General features: G+C 45.5%; 1 protein-coding gene across 1 annotated transcript in view; it reads left to right on the top strand.

Annotated features, from left to right (window-relative positions):
• Window positions 1-473: 473 nt before the first annotated feature.
• PELI2 (pellino E3 ubiquitin protein ligase family member 2) overlaps window positions 474-19097 on the top strand; it is a 64988-nt gene continuing 46364 nt past the window's right edge. Inside the window, exon 1 of the mRNA XM_027704038.1 lies at window positions 474-636. Within this exon, the coding sequence (XP_027559839.1) occupies window positions 560-636 (77 nt within the window). The 5' untranslated portion in view covers window positions 474-559. The remainder of the gene's footprint in view (window positions 637-19097) is intronic.

Here is a 19097-nt window from a genome sequence, read left to right as displayed (position 1 = left end):
GCTGGAGACACCGCTGGGATCTGGACACCCCCAGGTGATGTGGAACGTCACAGATGATCTGGAACACATCGTGCGGTGACCTAGAACCCCCTCCATCCTCCGTCTGTGATCAGAGCCCCCCGTCCCGCCGGTCCCGCGGGTGCGCGGCCCCTTTAAGAGCGGCCGGGTCCCCTTTACTCTATGTTTACATAACACGGCCGGGCCGTACCACTGCTCGCCGTGCCGAGGGGGGGGGGGGAGGCGCGCGGGAAGGGGGCGGTGCTCCGCGTGGTTCGCTCCGCCCCCTCCACCGGCCATTAATAGGCGTGGGGAGGGCGGGGCCACTCTCAGTGCTCCCCCCCGCCTCCCGCGGCGCGGCGGGTTGGTCCGTGCCCGCGCTGGCCCCGCCCCCGTCCCCCCCCGCGGTGTAGTGGCCGTTGCCGGCGGCCGCGGGCGCAGAGCGGAGCGGAGCCCGCTCGGGACGCGGCCCCGCGGCGGCGGCGGCGGCTGCCTGGACGGGACGCGACGCGACGCGCGGTGGGGGGGCGGCCGTCGGTGCGACCGCAGCGGCGGCGGCCCCATGTTTTCGCCCAGCCAGGAGGAGCTGTGCGCGCTGAACAAGGAGCCCGTCAAGTACGGGGAGCTGGTGGTGCTGGGGTGAGCGCTGGGCAGGGGAGCCGGGGTTGCGGGGGGGGGGGGGCGCGGCGGTCCCGGGGCGGGGGGAGCGGCGGGGGCTTCCCCCTCCTCTTTCATCCCAGTGTCTCCCCCCTGCTCTTTCCCCTGGGGTGTCTCGGCGCTGTGAGCGAGCGCTCGGAGGTGGAAGGGTGGTGGGGGGGGGAAGAACGAGGGGGTGATTCCCGCCTTCCCACCGCCCGAGCGCGCGGAGCCGCCGTTGGGGGCCGAGGGGGGTCCCGGAGTGTGCGGGGAGCGATCAAAGGGGGGGGGTCCCGGTGCCTGGGGGGATCGGGGAGGGATGAAGGGAGGGGGGTGTCCAGGCTCCTGAGGGGAGCGGGGAGGGATTGAGGGGGGACTCCCGGTGCCCGAGGAGAGAAGGGGGTGTCCCGGTGCCCGGGGGGAGCGCGCGGCGCGGCCGTTGCCGGTCCCGGTGCCCGAGGGCGGAACGGGCGGAGCGGGGACCGGCGGCTCCCGGGGAGGAGGGGAGGTGGGGGGGGATGTCGCGGCGGGTCCGGGGAGAAGGAGAAGAAGAAGAAGAAGAAACTTGGTGCGGGGCTCCGCGTTATTATGACACACAGACACCCCCCTCTCCCCGTCCCTCCGGCGGCGCTGCCGCCGTGTGAGCCCGCCCGGCTCCGGGAGACGGCGGCGTCCTCCTTGCAGATGGCAGGGGGGAGATGACTTTGGAACGGGGAGGAGGAGGGTGAAGTGCTTATATTCAGATTCGTAGTGGAAATGTTTATTTTCTCGGCTTGATATGGATCTTAAAGTAATCCGCTTGGCATTACGCCGTTGCCCTGCTGTTAGAGCTCGCTGAGCGCCGCGGAAGCAGATGAGGGAGAAGCGTCTAAGCCGCGCTTGCTGAGAGCCCTTCTGAACCCTTAGAAGAGATGCTTAATTCTGATACTTTAACGCGTGGAGACGTATGGTTAATGGAATAATTTTTATTCATAAACACGGCAGAGAGGTTTCGAGCCAGCCGGGGAAAACAAAAACCCCCCCCCCCCCCCCCCCCCCCCCCCAGAATCTGGTACGCGTTTGCTGCAAGGTCGTGGGAAACCCTGTTCTGGCTTCTTAGGGATTTTTGTTTTGTTTTGTTTTGGTCGAGTCGTTTCAAAAAGAGCTGCGTTCACCTCTGCAGAACAACTGTTTGGAAAAGAGCAGCCCAGGATGGGTGCCCGTATCCGACAGTGCACCTTTTTTCCTTAAGGGATGCTAAATGTTTCCTGTCACGAGACTGGGTCAAGATGCAGTTACCGGGGAATAAAATACAGCTGCTCCCACGAACGTGGCGTAGCTGGTACTTGAAATCCTTGAATTGAAGTCACTTGATTCGTGAGAAATAACCATATCACACTAAATTTAATAAAGAAATGTTCTCACTGTTTCAGCTGTGGAAATGGAGGGTGAGCTCAGCTGTGCAACACTGTCTCTGACAATAAAGTCATAGTATAATGCTGAATCTTTAATTAAATTAGAGTGCATAAATTGATGTTGTGCTGCAGAGGCTCTTTGTGCACAGCTGGAAGCATTTTCCTTTCTGTTGCTCTACTATTTTTAGCAGCAGTTGAAAGTACAGAAGTATGAAATGTTTTGGCTCTGATCTTAACCTGGCAAAGTCTGGTGTGCTCTGCCTTTAATATGGGAACCCATTGATCTCTGCTTATCGGTTCTGCCGGGGTCTTGATCTTCGCTGTGTGTGTTGAAACATGCCAGTGAAATTTAAATAAACTTCATATGGCTGAGTTTAGGTCGTGTTTGAGTTTCAGCTGTTCTGTGGAACTGCTGAGGTTACATCTCCTGAGGTGTAACATGTACTGGGAAAGCAAACAGACCCTCCTGTCCCTGCAGTGCAGTCGGGAACAAGAAGTCTGTGAACGGGGAGCTGAGTCTCTCTGGTCACTGCGCTGAAACAATGGGGCATTTGCTGTCACTGCTCACACAATGTGCTTGGGAGCTGGGATGTGGGAATAGGGAGACATGATGGAAGCAGTCCAGGAAATTCCATGACTTCAGGAACTGTGCTTTTTCATTTTTGAACCGAAGACTGGGGATTTAAGAGCCATTTGCCACTTCAGGAGTTGATTAGTGCATGTCCTATCGGAGATGTCTTAAATGTTGTCTGTAGTGCCATAAATAATGCAAACATCTCTCTCTTTCTTTGGTGACTCAACATTTGTGACTAGGAACTCTTGGAACGGCTTAAGCATCTGTTCAGCGCGCTAAAAAACCCCTCTTAATACCTGTTTTGTATTAAAATCTTGTAATCTGGAGCTTGATTTAAATAAGACAATGTAAGTCTGCTCTCCTCTCTGTAGTGAAACCGAGACCTGGGGACTGGCAGAAGCGAAGCAGCTCCTGTTACAACTGCCTGATTAAAATTGATAGCGCAGCCTCGCAGCTAGATTCGAAAAGGGGGGGGGGGGGAAGCTGTTTTGAGACACTGTGTGGGTTGTTGTTTTTCTGAAAAAAGCCTTGATTGTGATGTTGATGAATAACTTGTGTCTTGAGCTGCGAGACTTTTAAATTAGGTGGTGAAAAGGGTGATGAACAAAGGAATTGGCACACCTGGCAAGCTGCTGAGAGTCCTGTTTTTAAGATGACAAAACTTTCCCTTTATCTTTTGCTCTTACTCTGCCTCAGCAGTACTAAAGCGAGGTTGTTGACCTTTAAATCAAGGGGGGGAGGCGTTTTTTGTTTTTTTTTTTGGCAGTAGGTGGTTCTCCCACCTGAACACGTTGCTGTGTTGTCTCGCAATAGTTGTGATTGCTCGTCTGCACCTTAACGTGAGCCCAAGTGAAGCCCAGGGCTTTCCACGTCGGTCGCTGCTGCAAACACATTTCCAACAACCTTCTCCCAGCAGCGCGTTACGTGTCTGCCCTGCCGGTGATGTGGCACCGCGTGTTTGGTCAAGATTTTGCCGAGTTTTACATAATCAATGTTGTAGTGAATAGACACAGTTTATGTAAATCGAACCAGACAGGTCAAGATGGCTGGTGAAGAAGAGATCATCTGCTCGATTGTGAGTCTGCTTGTAGTACATCTGCTCGTGGCATCATCTGCTCACAAAAGGCTCTGGATTTCTTGGTGAAGCAGAAGCATTCATATTCTAATTTTTTTTGAGGGGGGAAAAAAAAAAGGCAGCTTTGTTTGAAGTCCCGTCAAAGTAATGGCTCATTATGTATTTATTGGAACGCGTGGCTGGAGGGAGCTGAGGAGATGCTGAATGCGGTAACAAGTACCTGAACAGTGTCTCGGTGTCAGCGCATTGTTTGTCAGTAGCTTTTGTTTGACTTGTCTGGTATCTTGTTGACATCTTGAGGTGTGTCCTGTCCCCTTCCTCCCGGTGCCCCTTTGTCCCCAGCCCTGAACTGTGCTCTGATGACTTTGTTCCACGTGTCCTTCAGGCCTGGCTTTGTTCGCATGTGGGAGCTGGTCCCTGGTGCAGAAGGTGCTGTCACTGAAGGCAGGTGTCAGTGGCCTGGTGCCCTTAAACCCCCCTTCCTTTGGGACTGGGTGGTGTCCATGGGCAGCTGTGGCCTCGCAGAAAACTCACGTTTTAAAAAGATGTAAGTTGAAGGAGGAACACCAAAGACATGAGTTTGCCAATGGCTGAGTTTTCCAGCAGGGAAAGATTTTGTACCTGACATTGGATATTTTGACTGTTGTCTTGCAGCCAGTTCTGAGGGGTTTGGATGGGGTTTCTAGTAGCTGTGTGCACATAAATGGAATATTCCTTACTAATCATAGATTTCTGTTTGCTACTCATTAGCAAGGAGTTGTAGCCTGATGCATCCTCAGCTGAGGAGTCCTCTGTCTTACAGGCTTAGTGGGTTTTGCAATATCTAATACATTTTTTTATCTAACTAGACAAAATTCTAAGGGCTGTCCCTTAGTGTTGTTACAGTGGTCACTTTGGGATTGCTGTCAACATTTTGTATGTAAATTTTCCATTGTCAACCATTAAAATAAATGAATTGGTCAACTGGGAGCCTTCAGGCCCAAAGGAACTACTGTGAATTATGTGAGTTTTGTTTAATGTGGACTGTTGAACAACCTCAAATAAACAGGCTGTAGTTCTGCTTAAATTTAACCTTTTGAGAAAAGCAAAATAAAAGGTTGGGGCTTGGAGCCATCTGGTCTAGTGGAAGGTGTCCCTGCCCATGGCAGGGGAGTTGGAATGGGATGCTCTTTAAGGTCCCTTCCAACCCAACCCATTAAGGGATTCTATGAACATTCTTACCTGTGTTTACGGTGATAAATTCTGTGGTAATTTTTGGGAAGCTGTTCTGATGGATGGGCCACTTTATACTTGAAGCAATTTTAGATTAGAAACAGTCATTCCGTGTTAACCTGAAAGGACCTGCATTACTAAATTCCTGTTTCTCATAGTGACTTTTTCTTACTGATCAAAGTTGCTCCTTCACTGTTACCTCCCTGATAGGGTAAATAAAGTTTCTGAAGAGTTTTGTGTTCATAAGCACATTTCCATTTTTTTTTAACCTACCTGTTTGGCTTTTCAGGTAACTGTTGTTGATCTTTTGCTGTGCAGTTCAGGAGGAAGCTGATGCAGCTTTGCAGTGGTGTTGACAAATGCAGACATAACGTGGTGTCTTTGCTTGTCCTTGACAGCTCTTTGCTGCTTCTTATGGACTGAAGGCAGAGGGATCCTGGCCATGGAATTAAATTGGGGTCTTACTTGGCACATGACGGGATTTGTTGCCTGATATCAGGCTGAAGCTGTGTTTAACAATTCTGTAATTTTCTGCACTAAATGGTGTAGGTATATTGGTGAAACTGCTTGGGTGACTCAGGTTCTGCTTTTAAGCCTTATTTAAAAATGTACTTTAGTTTCATTTAAAGGAGCAACTGTAGAGATAACCGGAGGCACCCATTAAATACCTTCAAGGTCAAGATTCTCTTGGAGAATCACTGGCTCCAGCAGTTGCTGCTGTTCTGGAGAAATGGATTTTATTTTTTTTTTAATTTGATATTGGCAATGGCTTCTTGGAGATCTTAAAGCCTTGTGCTCAGTTTATGGTGGGTCTTACATGCTGCACATTGAGACTATGTGGTCAGGGTCAGTTCAGAACTTGCAAGTAGATTAATCAAACACCAGAAGTATTGTCTGAACAGAACATTAACTGCAGTGTAGGAAAACATAGTAGAAAGGATTATATTTGAGGAAAGATTTGTGAATTTTTCAGTGAAAGCTTGTGCATGGCTGGATGGAGCAAAGGTTTTACTTCATTTAAGCTGAGAAAGAAAACATACTCAAGTTGGTTTTCTGCAACTCTCCTATTCCTTGGAGTACTTTTGACTTTCTCTGAGTGCAGATTTGTATCCAGCTGTAGGCTTTATTCACAGCATCTCAGTACCCATGTAAAATCAAGAGAGCAGAAACGGCAGACTCCACAAGCTAAAATCTATATTTGTTGAAGCAAATCAGAGCATCAAACATCTGCATGTTTAGTGTTTGTTATAAAAGGAAACTGAGTGCCTTCTGGAAGTTAAACTAATCCCCTTGGTGTGTACAGGCAGGAGGTCATACATGTGGAAATGGAAGACTAAGGGGATTTTTTTCTTAATATATGGAAAACAGACAGTTTACTCAGAGTAAACAAGCCTGAGAAATGTAAGACTTTGTTGCCTTTGATGCAGTTGTTGTGTAGAACCAAGTAGCTGCTCCTTTCCCATCGTGGCAGAATCAGGGATTCATAGTTTTCTGTTTTCAGCTGAAATTTAAAAGTGGGTAAATACTGTGGGAAGTCCACTTGGCTCTACTTTAAAATATGCGTATAAACCTAGAAATGACTTTCTAGGCTGCTAAGATTTGTTTTTTGTTGCTGAAAGCAGTATCTTCCTTAAGCTATTTCACGCTCCTTCTTAACAACAAGCTGTTTTACAACTGTGATTACAAGGTTGCTTGGGAACAGATTTTCCCTAAGAATTCAGGAACTTTTTATTATCCAGTTCAAACCAAGTTATGGCTGGTTTATTCCCATTTATTATGGAGCTAATGCTGCTCTCTAACTTGCTCGGTGGTGATAACAGGTGTCAGTGCAGTTTTGAGGAGGTTACAACCTTCTGTACCCTCAGCTAACGGGGAGATGTGTGAGTGTGGTACAGCCCTGAGCCTCGGTGCCTTTCTGAAGGTGTGTAGGGTTTGTTCACAAGTTCAAGGTGCCAGCAGAGAAGTTTTACAGCTGTTTGCAAAATACTACAGAGGTGCCTGTAGTCACCTGCTGTTTAGGGAGGCTTGTCTCGTGTTCTATCTCCTGTTGGTGTTGTCTGCACATGCTTTGGCTCCGAGTTTGTCCTGGGTGGCTGTGGCTGGTGCGGCTATGAAACCTTCCAAAGACGACTCTTCTAGGTTTTGAGTTGCAGTTCTACTTTTTGTTTAGTAGAAATGCTTCTCATGATGTGATCTAGAGCTGTGTCTGGTTATTCTGCACTGTCATACTTGTGGCTTATTTGTCCTGTGGTCAGCAAGGCAAGTAAAGCAGAGGAGGATTTGGTCTGAGCTCCCAGCAGGATCTCTAGCTGGTTTCCAATGTACTTTGTGCTGTCAAATCCTTTTTCACTTGTACTGTTTGATACCCTAAATCTCATTTGTGTTGAGGATGCTTTTCCTTTTATCAACAGAAATCCTTGTGTTTATTCTCGCTCTGTCCCAAGGTCGCCACTGAAAACCTTGCATGTGACTTGTGTTTGAACCTTGAGGGACAGGGATGGGAATGCTGGCATGGAGAACATGCCTGCTTCCAGAGACTTCTAAAGGCAAAGCTGCTCATTTTGTTTGTTTTATAAAGACATCCTAAGTGGTCCCCTCGCGTTTTTCACTCGTCACCTGCATATTCTAATACCATGTTGAAGGGGCCTTGCTTTTTCTTTAGGTGCCTTTTTTCCTTCTTGACAAGATGCAGTTCAGAGTTTTATGCCTCTTATTGTGGCATCATTTTTTTTTTTAGCCGTCTCCTGGTGTAGCTTTATGCAGGTCAGTCCTGGGGCTTGAGTTCATAGCGACATTCACGTACTTTGGGGGACCAGTTCGTGACTTGTGTGACAAACTGTAAGTAACAGCTGGGATTAGACTGTTTAAATCCTATTACTCGGTCGCCTGGAATAGTCTCGGTCCTCATGTTAAGCAAGGAGTACAGTGAGGAGCAGCAGGGGTTCCAAGGCAGCAGATTAGTGTGCTCTGAGGGCAGGGCAGGAGCTGGGGCAGCGCTGCCCCAGCCCTTCAGCTGTGGTGCAGCATCCTGCATCCTTCCTGGATGGCCAGATGTGCATTTAACCTTGTCATGTGACCTCTTTGCAGATAACTCTCTGGCTGGGTCTCTGTGGTGTTGATGGCTGGTTATGGGATTGAAAACCAAAGACAGACCAGGGAAGGACAGCAGGGAGTAAACTGTTTGTAGGGTTTTCTTGATGTCTGAGTAGGCATCGTGGTGCTGGGAGTTCAGCACTCAGACTAAACCTTCTTTAGGTTTGACTAAGAAACACGAACAGCACTTGTTGTCTAGAGCTAACAGAGCTCAGAATACAAGAAGACAGTCCTTGCAGGAGACAAGTGAAGCTACAGCAGTTGCAATATAAATATTCAGTCTTTGGAGATGTTTTCCTGAGGGGCTGTGGGGCAGGAGGACTCGGGGTTTTAGTGTGATTGGGTTGTGAGTGGTGTGTGAACAAGGTGCCACTGGACTTGCATTGTCTACACGCTTAGACAATGCTTCTGCAATTACATTTTCTGACTAGTGTAACCTCTGTTCCTGAAAATAGCAAGTATCAGCTGTCTTGCAAGGAAGTTTTGTGCAGTTCTTCATATCCCAGCGTTGGAAGCCCTGGGAGGTCACTGGGAAGCACGTGTGCAGCTGAGTGGTACAGCAGCTATTGGCTCATGGTGCAGAAAGAATAATTCAGCTAAAAGCTTTCCTCTGTTCCACAACAGAAATGTCACCTGGCTGAAACGTATTATGAACAGCAGTTGTGCAAATGGATACAGACAACACCTCCAATGCTGAAGAGTTCCTTGTATTAGAAACAAAGTGATTTGGAGATGAGCTCTGTTTGATGAGGTGTGATAGGAAGGTGCTGATGGCTGAAGGACCTATCAGGCATTGCTGCTCTCTCAATAGCAGTTTGTTCTTCCTGCAGGAAGGGAAAGCAGGCAGGCTCTGGTTTGTGCTTCTGGGGGTAATTTGCTTTAGGTGGGTTTTTTCCTCATTTAACAGTATAATTTTTAATATTGGGCTTAGGCACAGTGACCCCACTGTAGGTACAACTTGGGTGCTTCAAGGAGGGTGAAGTAGATGTGGACTGTTCCTAATCTTATGTATAAGAAGGCTTCCTGTGCTAGGGAATGAGGAATGTGCCCTCACTAAGTGTTTGTCAATAAAGACCTAATGTTGTTGTGTCATATTTATTGCTTATATTAACTGTGATATAGCTACATTGCTGTGCAGCAACTAATTGTATTTAACAGAGGTGCAAGCAGTCAGTGAGACAAATACTGATGTAAAATGTTCGTTTGCTATGCTACAAATTGTCCCAAGGAATGGAGACAGGCAGGAAAAAATTAGAAACAGCTGGCCCATAGTAGGTTAAAAGGAGAAAGCCAAGAAGCATTATGGTTGTCTCCTTGAGTATTGTAATATTAACTGATCCCTGCTGTTGCAAAATTCTCTTTTTACCCTCTTTACATTCAGGGAATTGAGGACAGAGTAGTGTTGGCAGAGTCCTTCTTTCTGATAATTTTTTTTTAAACTTTTTGAAACACTTATTGAACTGTAGTGATGTGCTTAGTAGGCTTTCAAATTACTCTTCACCCACAAACAAACATGCGCTGTCTTTTAGAATCCGGTAAGTTCATAAACTGTCATGAAACGATTTTATTCTTCAAAGTGGATGGCTTTAGTCATGCCAACAGGTAGGCTTCAAACTTAGGAGGTGTATCCTCTTAGGACTTGGGAATGTCATGGATGAAGGCAAAGTGGTACCGACTGTGAAGACAATTAGTCACTGTATGAAAGTGAACAAATTGAAGCTGTAAAAACTTAAATCTCTGCTTGGGTATTACAAATAAACTGGAGACCAAATGTGCAAACCCTCCAGCACGTGCTCTGAGGAAGAGTGAAAGCAGTGTTTAGTCTGGACACAGAAGTTAATGGGCTGAAACTCTGATATAAGCACAGCTGTATTTCTTCACGTGCAGCAGCATGACTTTAGTTTGATTGTTGGTGTCTGATTTAGGGATGGTGGAGCCACAGCCTTTGAAACAGGAGCAGTGTGTGTATGTCCTCCTTTCACAGGAAAGGCTGAGCTGTTGACAGATACCAGGAGCTCCATGGTTCCTGCTTCCAGGCACATCCTGTGGCAGCTTCAGTACCTCACAGAGTGACCGTGGGTTTTTATGGAACGCTGATTAATAAACCAAAGTGTTACTGTACTTCCAACTTGCCTTCCTCCTAGTCCATGTTTGACCTCTGAGAGCAAATACTGTGCAGCTCAATACTTGGATTAAAAATCATTTTGATGTTGGAGAGAAATCTCTCAGACTAGATGGGATTCATTACCTTGTGCTTGTCCTAACCTTTCTGCTAACAGATGTGTAATACCCACTTGGAATTGCTTTCTGAATCTTAAAATTTGCTGGAGTAGTTTCCCAAGTGCGTCAGGAAGTGAGTTTTGATTCATGATTTTAGATTTTAGTGTGTGGCCTTCTGTCCTGGGCTGTGGACACAAAGTCCCATCCCAGAACCACCAGTGTGTGCTGGGAGAGGTTGCAGTGCTTTGCTGCAGGACTGCAGTGGAAACAGAGGATTTCTTCCCTCCTAAGAGTATTCCCTCATCTGACTCTGCCAGAAGATTTAATTAAATGTGCTGTCAATACCTTGGTGGACTTTGCCAAAAAACGACCAGCAAATGAAGCAAATGGAACAATTTTCATAATTTTCACAAGTACTTTCTTAACTAACCTTTTTTGGTAGTGAATTCCTGCACCCATTTAAAGGCTGTGATAGAGCTTTCCCAAAAGCTCTGGGTATGTTCCTCCTTTTGCCTATGAAAGATAAATAAGCTGTATTTTCAGTATTTTCATGGGCTGCTTGCTGTCAGAGCAGAAGAGCTTTAACTTTTGACTTGTGTTTTGTGCCTTACTTTCAGTGTTTGAGCACAAAATGCTGCAGTTCCATTGCTGGCTCAGCTGTGCCTTATCTCTTGGGTTGCACAATCCCACTTCCAGCTGCAGTACTGGAGTGCCATGTATTGAGTTTTATGGCAAGTTTCGAGTTTCCAGCGTGCAGAGACTGGTGTAATACAGCAAAGAAATCCTTTCCATGTAAAGATGCAGGAAGACTACAAAAAATACAGTTCCCTCTGTAAGCAAAGCTGGGGTTTAAGTGATTAGCAGGATCTAAGTCAAGCTCAGTGCACCCTCCTAGTTTATTATGTGCAATGTGACTTTCAAATCAGGAATTGGCCTCTGGTCAGATATTGCTGGTTTGCACCTTAAACTCCTTGGAGGAGCCTGGTTTATGTTATGGCTTTGCCTACTGGAAATCTCTCAGCACAGAGAGAACAGTTGTAAAATAATACTTTGCTAAAGGGTAGGCAGATCTCTGAGGCAAAAGTGATTTGCTCTTTCACCTCTGGGCATGAAGGCAGGAAGGAAGGAACTGGATTTGGGGGTTGGCTGGGTTCCAGTTGCAGGCTCTATTCAGACCCAAGCCAGAAGGAGGATGGGCTGATTTGTAAGTTTTGGGCAGAGATGACAGTTGAGAAAAACCAGCTGTCTCAGTTTTGCAAAGTGATGAAATCAGTTCATGAAAGTGGGGTGCTTTGTGCTGTGCAGAGGTTGAGAAATGCATTAGAGATCAGTTTGTCATGGATAAGTCAAGAGAGCAAAACTCTTAGTTGGGTTGAACTAAGAGATAAGAATGTATGATGCTCTTTAATAGCCAGAAAATAAGTGTATCCATTTGTAAAAACAACAACTCATTCATTGAAACCAGATGTACAAAGGGATTTTCTCCACCCTCCTGCTGCCATTACTTGTGCATGAATTAAGTGGAGCCTCTGTAAGTGATTGTAAACACCCTTTGGTTTGCTTAAATAAAGGTAACTTCCCACCTCTAGTCATTATTAAGTCTAAAGACCTGGCTGGGGATAATGCATATTTTTCCTTTTCTTCTTCCTCCTCCTCCTAGGCTTTACATATTCTGTTGCCTGTTTTTTGGAGAAAGATGAGGTTTATTTGATGTACAGACCTATTCAGAGCATGACAGCTGTTGTCACAATTTTAAAAAAAAGTGATATATCGAGCAGAATTTGACAGGACCTTTTAGCTTCCTGTTATTTTTCTGTTTGTATTATCCTCATTTGCTTTGGAAGAACAAAAGTCTGGATAAGAATATTCAGATGGGCAGTTTGTCGTGGCATAAATAACAAAAAAAAAATTAGAGAATGAAAATCTAGAGAAGGTCTAAACAAGTGCCTGTTTCAAACTGGTCATGGCAACTGCTGGTAGCCTGTGGGACTGCTGGGATTAACTGGTGTGGGATAATCTGTTTGAGGATCCGATGCCTCTTTGAGGCTGCAGAGAGCAGATGTTGGGGCAGAACACGGTGGTCAGTTTTGGGGTGAGGACCCAAACAGCTGGAGTGGAGGCAGGTGTGAGGTAGTTGCTCCTCCTGGCTGTCTGGGCAGTTGTCCTGTAGGAGGACACCCCATCCTCACCCCTCCTGGCACTCTTGGCTCCCTATCCCAGACGTTTTCCATCTGCCTCTGAAGAACATGCCGTGATTTCCTGGGAGATGCGGTGACAGGTGAAGTTGTTCTCCGTACCTGGGAACGAAGTGTCACTGAGCTGATTTTATTCCAGAGCCTCCCAATGCTGCTTGAGCTCAGCTGAGGAGAGGCTGTAAGATGAATGAGCCCCCTCCTCCTTAGGCATCGGGGAATCCCTGGGACTGTGATTCTCACCTCGGAGAAAAAGCTTCACTTGGAGCTGTCACCGAAGTAGACAAAGAAGGAATCCAACTGTAAGACACGTACCCAGAGGAAATCATGCTTTGCTGGTTCTCTGGCTTATGAAACTCCTTGTTTTTTTGATTGTTCTCCTTGTCACTGCTGTTGCTTCCCCTCCACTGCCTGCAGGAGTAATAACAACGGTGGGATGTCAGCTTTGAGTGAGTGGGAACAGACACAACCATTCTGCCACCCCAAATAGCTCAGGGGTGGATGTAGAAGAGTGTTGTAATGCCCAGCAGCAGCCTGGGCCACACCATAAGGTCTGTCACAGGTGTTTGTGAAGCTGAAAACTTCAATATTGTGTTGTGTGTACAAGTCAGTGCAGTGCCTCGGGATGAGAACTGCTGTGCTTGGGACTGGGGTCCTGGAGAAGCCCTAAGTGGCCTTCATGAACTAGGCAAAGCAAGGGTCTGGTGGTGATCTGTACTTTTGCTTTGGATCAGTTCCTCTCTGCCTTTTCAGTGGAAAAAGATATCCCTGGAGAATAGCTCCAAGTGTCTGTTTTTCTTGGAAAACCGGCTTTTTGGAGTCATTCTGAACACAACCTGAAACTTTTTATTGGGAGTTGCAAACAATGTCCTGTGTAGTTCAGCAGCCTCATACTTTTGCCTCATGAATGAGCTCGCTGCAGAACTAGGGCTAGTGTTCTGTGCTACTCAAAATTAAACTTTCTGGATGTGGAAAGTCTGCCTTTCCAAGTGGTTGTAAAATAGCCTGGTGGAGGATTTTTTGTCCTTGGCCAAAAGGAGAAGTTTGGGATTTCTCCAGACATGAATGCCTCTCTCCCATGGACTTCAGGCTTGTTCCTTTACAAAGGACAGTTCCAGAAGATTTAGTGTGAGTTTTACAGACAAAGGTACTGAAACAAACTGATGAGGTGTGAGTGTTTCTGGACTTCATTCTTATCTTCTGCTCCCCCTCAAGGTGGTAGAGCCTGAGAGATTTCTACATACCAGAAACAAATGCTGCAGCTCTTTCCTCTGCTTTTGATAGAGCTGTAGGAGGAAGGTAAAACACTTGTGGGAGACCCTTAGAGATATTCTTATGGATATAATGCCAAAGTATTGACAGAGTAGCAAGGGAATGTGCTGTTCATATTCTGAAATGCATGTCCAGAACCTTTAGCTGGGAGAGGGAAGATAGGTAAGAATTTGGGTATCTGCAAAACCCACAGAAAAAGGAGACGTTATGTCTGTACTTGCACAACCTCCTGCACTGCAGTGAGATGCAAAATTCCTTAGCATCCTACTACTGCTGGAAACAGTGCAGCATGGCCAAGGTGCCCTTATGGAGAGTGATGTCAGATATAAAAACTTGAGGGCAGAAGGGAATCTCTGGAGCCAGGCAGCTGCAATAAATTACTTGATTTCTGTGCCTCTGAACTGGCTCCTCCAGTTATGGGTTGCTGGGCAGTGCACTTCCAATTTCAGTCTCAGGCTCATGAGCTTTATTTCTACAGCTGAATTTCCATTTGGCTTGCAAATGCTACTTCTAAGTCCTGCAATGCTGTTTGAAATTACAGCCTGTACTTTGGGAAACATTGCTTTAAACAGATCCTCTGTTTTCTTGGTCTGCTTTGCCCCATAGGGCATCCTTGCCTTTAAAATCAAAGGAATACAGTCAAATAGAGGGAAACATATGGAGTGGTTTGTTTTTTTTGAAAGTTGGTGAACAAAAATAGTAATAGTATGCTGACAGTCTTTGTGGGTGTTGGCAAAGAAAAAGAGCTGTATTTCCAAAGGAAAAAAAAAATCGAGGGAGAACTAACCGTGGTTTTAAACTTGTTTTCTGTTCTGCAAAGCGTTGTCCCACTTGGGCACGTTACTTAACATCTGTTGGAATGAAGCTCCGGTTTGCAGAGCGTAACCAGGAGTGGGCAGGCTGGAGTAGCCCTGCAAATAAGTGAAAATTTTGGTTTTCCAAGAAATTCGGCTGCTGGAGAGCCTTCAGTGTGGCTTCAGTGGTGGCATCTGTGTGTAAACACGAGCCCTGTGTCGTTGTCTTGCACAAACCCAGGTTTTGCTGCATCACTGAGGATGTGCAGACAACAGCAGTGCAAGGTCTCTTGTCCCAGCAACCACTGCAAGAAGTTGTGTAGGGAGATTCTGCTGGAGATCAGCGTCTCTGAGCTTTCAGAAATTAAAAAACCCCAAACATTAGGAATTCAGCACCTCTGTGACTTTGATTCATTCTTAGTATGTGCATGCAGATACCTCATAATTCTTAAATATCTGTGGTGGTGTTCTGAGGCCTCTGAAGGATCAATGCTTGATGTAACATTTTGGGAAGCCTTCTTAAGGGAAGAAAAACCTCAGAATTCTGTGTGTGAAAGGGTGAAGCTGAAAGACTTTCTGTCACAAAGCTGTATAGATCAGAATTCATTTTGCTGATCAGCAGTAAACACTTCACAGCCTTGCAAAAAATCTTTTCCTGGCTAGAGATGTCTGATTAACTTTGTTATGGATTATGATAAAAGCAAACACCCAAGGTTGCTGTGAATTAGGGAGCTGTCAGAGTGTTTTTAGTCTGAAGAAGATACATTGAAGTCTAGTTCTCTGCACTGCTGCACTGTTAATTTCTGGGTTATTAAGACTTTTTAAAAAACCCTCACAGCTTCAGCAGTGCTGTGATGACTCTGTGCTTATGGTACATGCAGTGATCCAGGAGGTTTCAGGTAGTTCTTTAAAACTGGGTATGAAGAATAATTTATCCTTTGTGGGTTTTAGGACACAGAACACTCTTGTTCCCAAGAGCAGGTGTTGCTTGTCTCCTTTGCAGGCTTTTGTAGGTGTAATTCTGCATTACCTCGTGGTGCTGTGCAGTTCTTCCAGGCTGGTGTGTGCTCTTTGTCTCACTGCTTTGATTTCTGCAGCTACCTCAGACAATGCCCATTCTTTTCTTTTTTTCTTTATATTGTTTGGAGAATAAGAGCTAAAAGCAGGAACCTCTGACAGTAACTCACCCTCAGTGATTCCTGCTGAATGTAACCACAGAAGGATTCTCAGCGGGGCTGGGACATCTGATCCAGCAGGGTGGTAGTGCAGGAGCCCTCTAAAATAACCTGCACATGGAAGCTTTAACCTCTGGATCTTGCTGAGTGCAGAAGGCAGGAAGGTAATTCTTTGTGTTTTCTCCTTGCTTACCTACTCTGACTGTGCTTGGAGTAGGGAATGCAGGAAATTCTCTTCCCTTGGAGTGCTGGTGCCACGGAGCAGCGGATAATAATGCAGCACCTGTGGTATTGAGGAAGCTGCTGTGTTTGAGAGGCGACAATTCTTGCAAGTGCTACAAAGAAGGAAACCTAATTCTTTATTTTCTCTTTCTGAGGCAAACATTTGAGATGCTGTTGAATGAACCCTTGGAGTTGAAGTGGGAGCTGTGCAATTTCTAAGGGTGTCTTTTCCCTGGGAAACTCAAAGGAATGTTTAAATTGATGGGGCTTGAGTGAGGGTCAGGATGCAGTAGTTGTGCCTCACTCTCTATGCAGTAACACTGCTGGTGAGATCACCCATATTCACAAAATGAATGCAAATTTTAGGTCTTCCTCTGTGCTAAATGATACAGAAACCAAGCTAAGAAGATTCTTGTCATGCTTGAGTGTTTGAAGAAGCTGTAAGTAACAGACATCCTGGAACTTCTTGTCTGTGGAATCACAAAAATGACATTGCAACTGCTTGTATTTGAAGGAGAACTGAAGTTATAAGAAAGCCATCACCTTTTCTTATGAAAATGTGAACTGTCAAATAGTCCTTGATAGGGTTTTCGGGAAAGCATTTGATGGCTTAGGAAATGACTTGTTGGGATTGTGCTTTTATTTTCAATGGCCCTGTGAGTGAAATGTAGTTTCTCCCATAATGTTTAATGTAGTGAAGTTTCAGATGTAACATGGTGTTATTGCTATTCATTCCTCAGGCTAAAACTTGGAACAGCTTCCTTTTGCACCTTCCAGCACGTATGGAGCACAAATAGGTTGGGAGCACATTTAGTATTTCAGGAAAGGTGGTTTTGAGGTCTCCTGTCCCCTGGCGTGTTATGAAGTGTAATTTATCTTAATTTTGAAACTTGCAGCCTTTTTTTGATCTGGCATTAAGGAGCAGATTGTAAATTGTTTCCAAACAAAGCTGTGTGGTTCCTGAGCCTCTGGTGTTTGGGATCAACACTCTTCCTCCTCCACTTCTTTCTCCTGTGCGTGGAAACCCAGCTGTGCACAGTACTTCCCTCTGAAAGGGATTTTGTGTTTATCTGACTTGTTTTGAATGCAGTAAAAGCAGGATCTCACTTTCTACTGTCTGTATTTAATTTAACCAAATGCTGTATCAAACAATTCCAGTGGCATTTGGCTGGATTATAGATCCTTCTCAGATGAGTAGCATTTCCTCCCTAGTATGAGAGGTTTAGGGCTGGAAAGAGGATTCTCTAAACATGGTGCTTTGCCCACCTCTTGTGCTCTTTCAGCTGGAATAAAAACCAGGTTTTTGAAATGAACTTGATTAGTTTATACCCTGTATTTTGCTGTGCACTAACATTGCTGGTTTTATGCAGTGGTGAATGGTTTTAGCTGACAGCTTTAGAGATGGGCTTAAAGCACTGAATAAAATTGCCTCCTTGTTAAATGAATGCTGGGGGGAGCAGTAAAATGTTGGAAATAAGGATTGTTAAGGAAGTCATTATGTGAAAGAGCAGGTTCCCTTACCCTTTGCTTTCTAAAAGGAAAACCTCTTTCCATTCTAGTGCTCTGCTGGCATATTACTTATATTGGAATTGGTATAATAGTATCTTAAATGTCTTTTTTTTTTCTTGTTCAAGTTTCTACCTTTCTTTTCCCTTGCTAATACCATGGTTATGGGTGACTTCTAAGAAATCTATGTTGTGAAACTGTAGCCACCTCTTCCTCTGGCTGTAGTGCTTAACTGGGCTGCCTACAGATAGTTTGCAGCTATTAAGTTGTTTGGAACTGTCATGTTATTTGACTGCTTTAATGGAAGCTTTATCCTGTGCTCTGGGAGTCTGCATCAGCATGGTCCTGTAGGTTCTTCTGGAACACCGGCTCTTCCTTAGGTTCTTCTGGAACACCAGCTTTTAATCAAACTCTTGTGCTGCTCATGCAGCTGCCTTTGGTCTCACAAAAGCAGAAGTAACAAACTATTTAAACAAATTAATCTGGGGCAAGTAACAAACCACTTGCTAAGAAAAATCAAAGGGATTTATATGAAGCTTCTACAGAAAGTTCCTCCCATCCCAGAAGGAATAGCAGCTACTTTATACTCCTGGCTGGATCTCTGTCTTATGTTACAGGTAGTTGGAGTAATAAAGTCCTGACTCCTGTGCCCCTCACTTGGAGACTGTTCCCTTCTACTTCTCTGTTTTCTTACTCTGTAATTTCTTTTCCCTCACGTCAGCGAGGGGGAGAATATCAAGACAGCAGAGAGATTTGGGAATTTTGAAGGAAACTGGATGTGTAGTGTAAAATAAAGCTGATTAAAAGCAGTTCTTGCACAATCCTTTTGGTATTTACAAGCCAAATAGCATCCTTTAGCTTTTTGTGTAGGGTGAAGTTAACATACATCAGGTGCATATTTTTCTTGAAGTGCCTGTACTGCATAAGCTAAACACGCATGAGGATCAGTCAGCTGTATCTTCTAGAAATATTCTCCCTGAAACAAACTTGATTTTTTTTTTTTAATTACTCTTATGTTACAGTTGTTTCAATAGCAGTGTAGTGCTGCTGGTGGTGGGGAGAATGTGGGAGGTGGAACAGTTCACAGGGAATTACCCTGATCTGTACCAGATCCTTTCATCACTTGGCAGGTGGAGGTGGAGGGAACAGGAGGAGGGCACAGCAGCCAGAAACAGGCTTTTTCCCCCACAAACCAGAAGGGCAACCACTTCTGTCCCAGAACACCAGGGAGAAATTAAGGTCACCTTGGAGAAGCCCAGCTCTCCTGCACATGTGACTGCTTGTGGTGTTGTCAGTAGATAAGGTTCTCCTTAATTTATACACCCTGTCTAAAGTAGGTTCCAGCTTATCTGATCCTCTGTAGGTGCCTCTGAAAGATTTGTATGTTGGTTTTTGTCGGGGTGTGCATAACCTTTTAGAATCCCACTTGTGATTCCGATCAGGAAAGCACCACCTGCATGTGAACAGAAAACAGGTTCTGGGCAAACTGACTGCTGGTTTCCTGATGGGAGCAGAGCAACTTTTGAAGGGTAGCTAAAAAAAAAATTAATTAAAAATAACCCATAATCATGACCCAGTGATGCAATTCAGCCTTCTCTGAGAAATCTGGGGTTATGGGGTCAGACTGCATTTTACTGAACCCCTGCAGCCTCTCTGAAGGTTCTTGGACTGCACAGGTAGCAGTAAACTAGGCAGGGAGTGCTAAAATTTGGGAAGAGAAGGCTTGTGGTGAACA

The sequence above is a fragment of the Neopelma chrysocephalum genome, unplaced genomic scaffold (assembly GCF_003984885.1).
Source record: "Neopelma chrysocephalum unplaced genomic scaffold, ASM398488v2 Primary Assembly neopelma1_253, whole genome shotgun sequence".
NCBI classification, from domain to species: Eukaryota; Metazoa; Chordata; class Aves; order Passeriformes; family Pipridae; genus Neopelma; species Neopelma chrysocephalum.
This window is presented reverse-complemented; position numbering and strand designations above follow the sequence as displayed.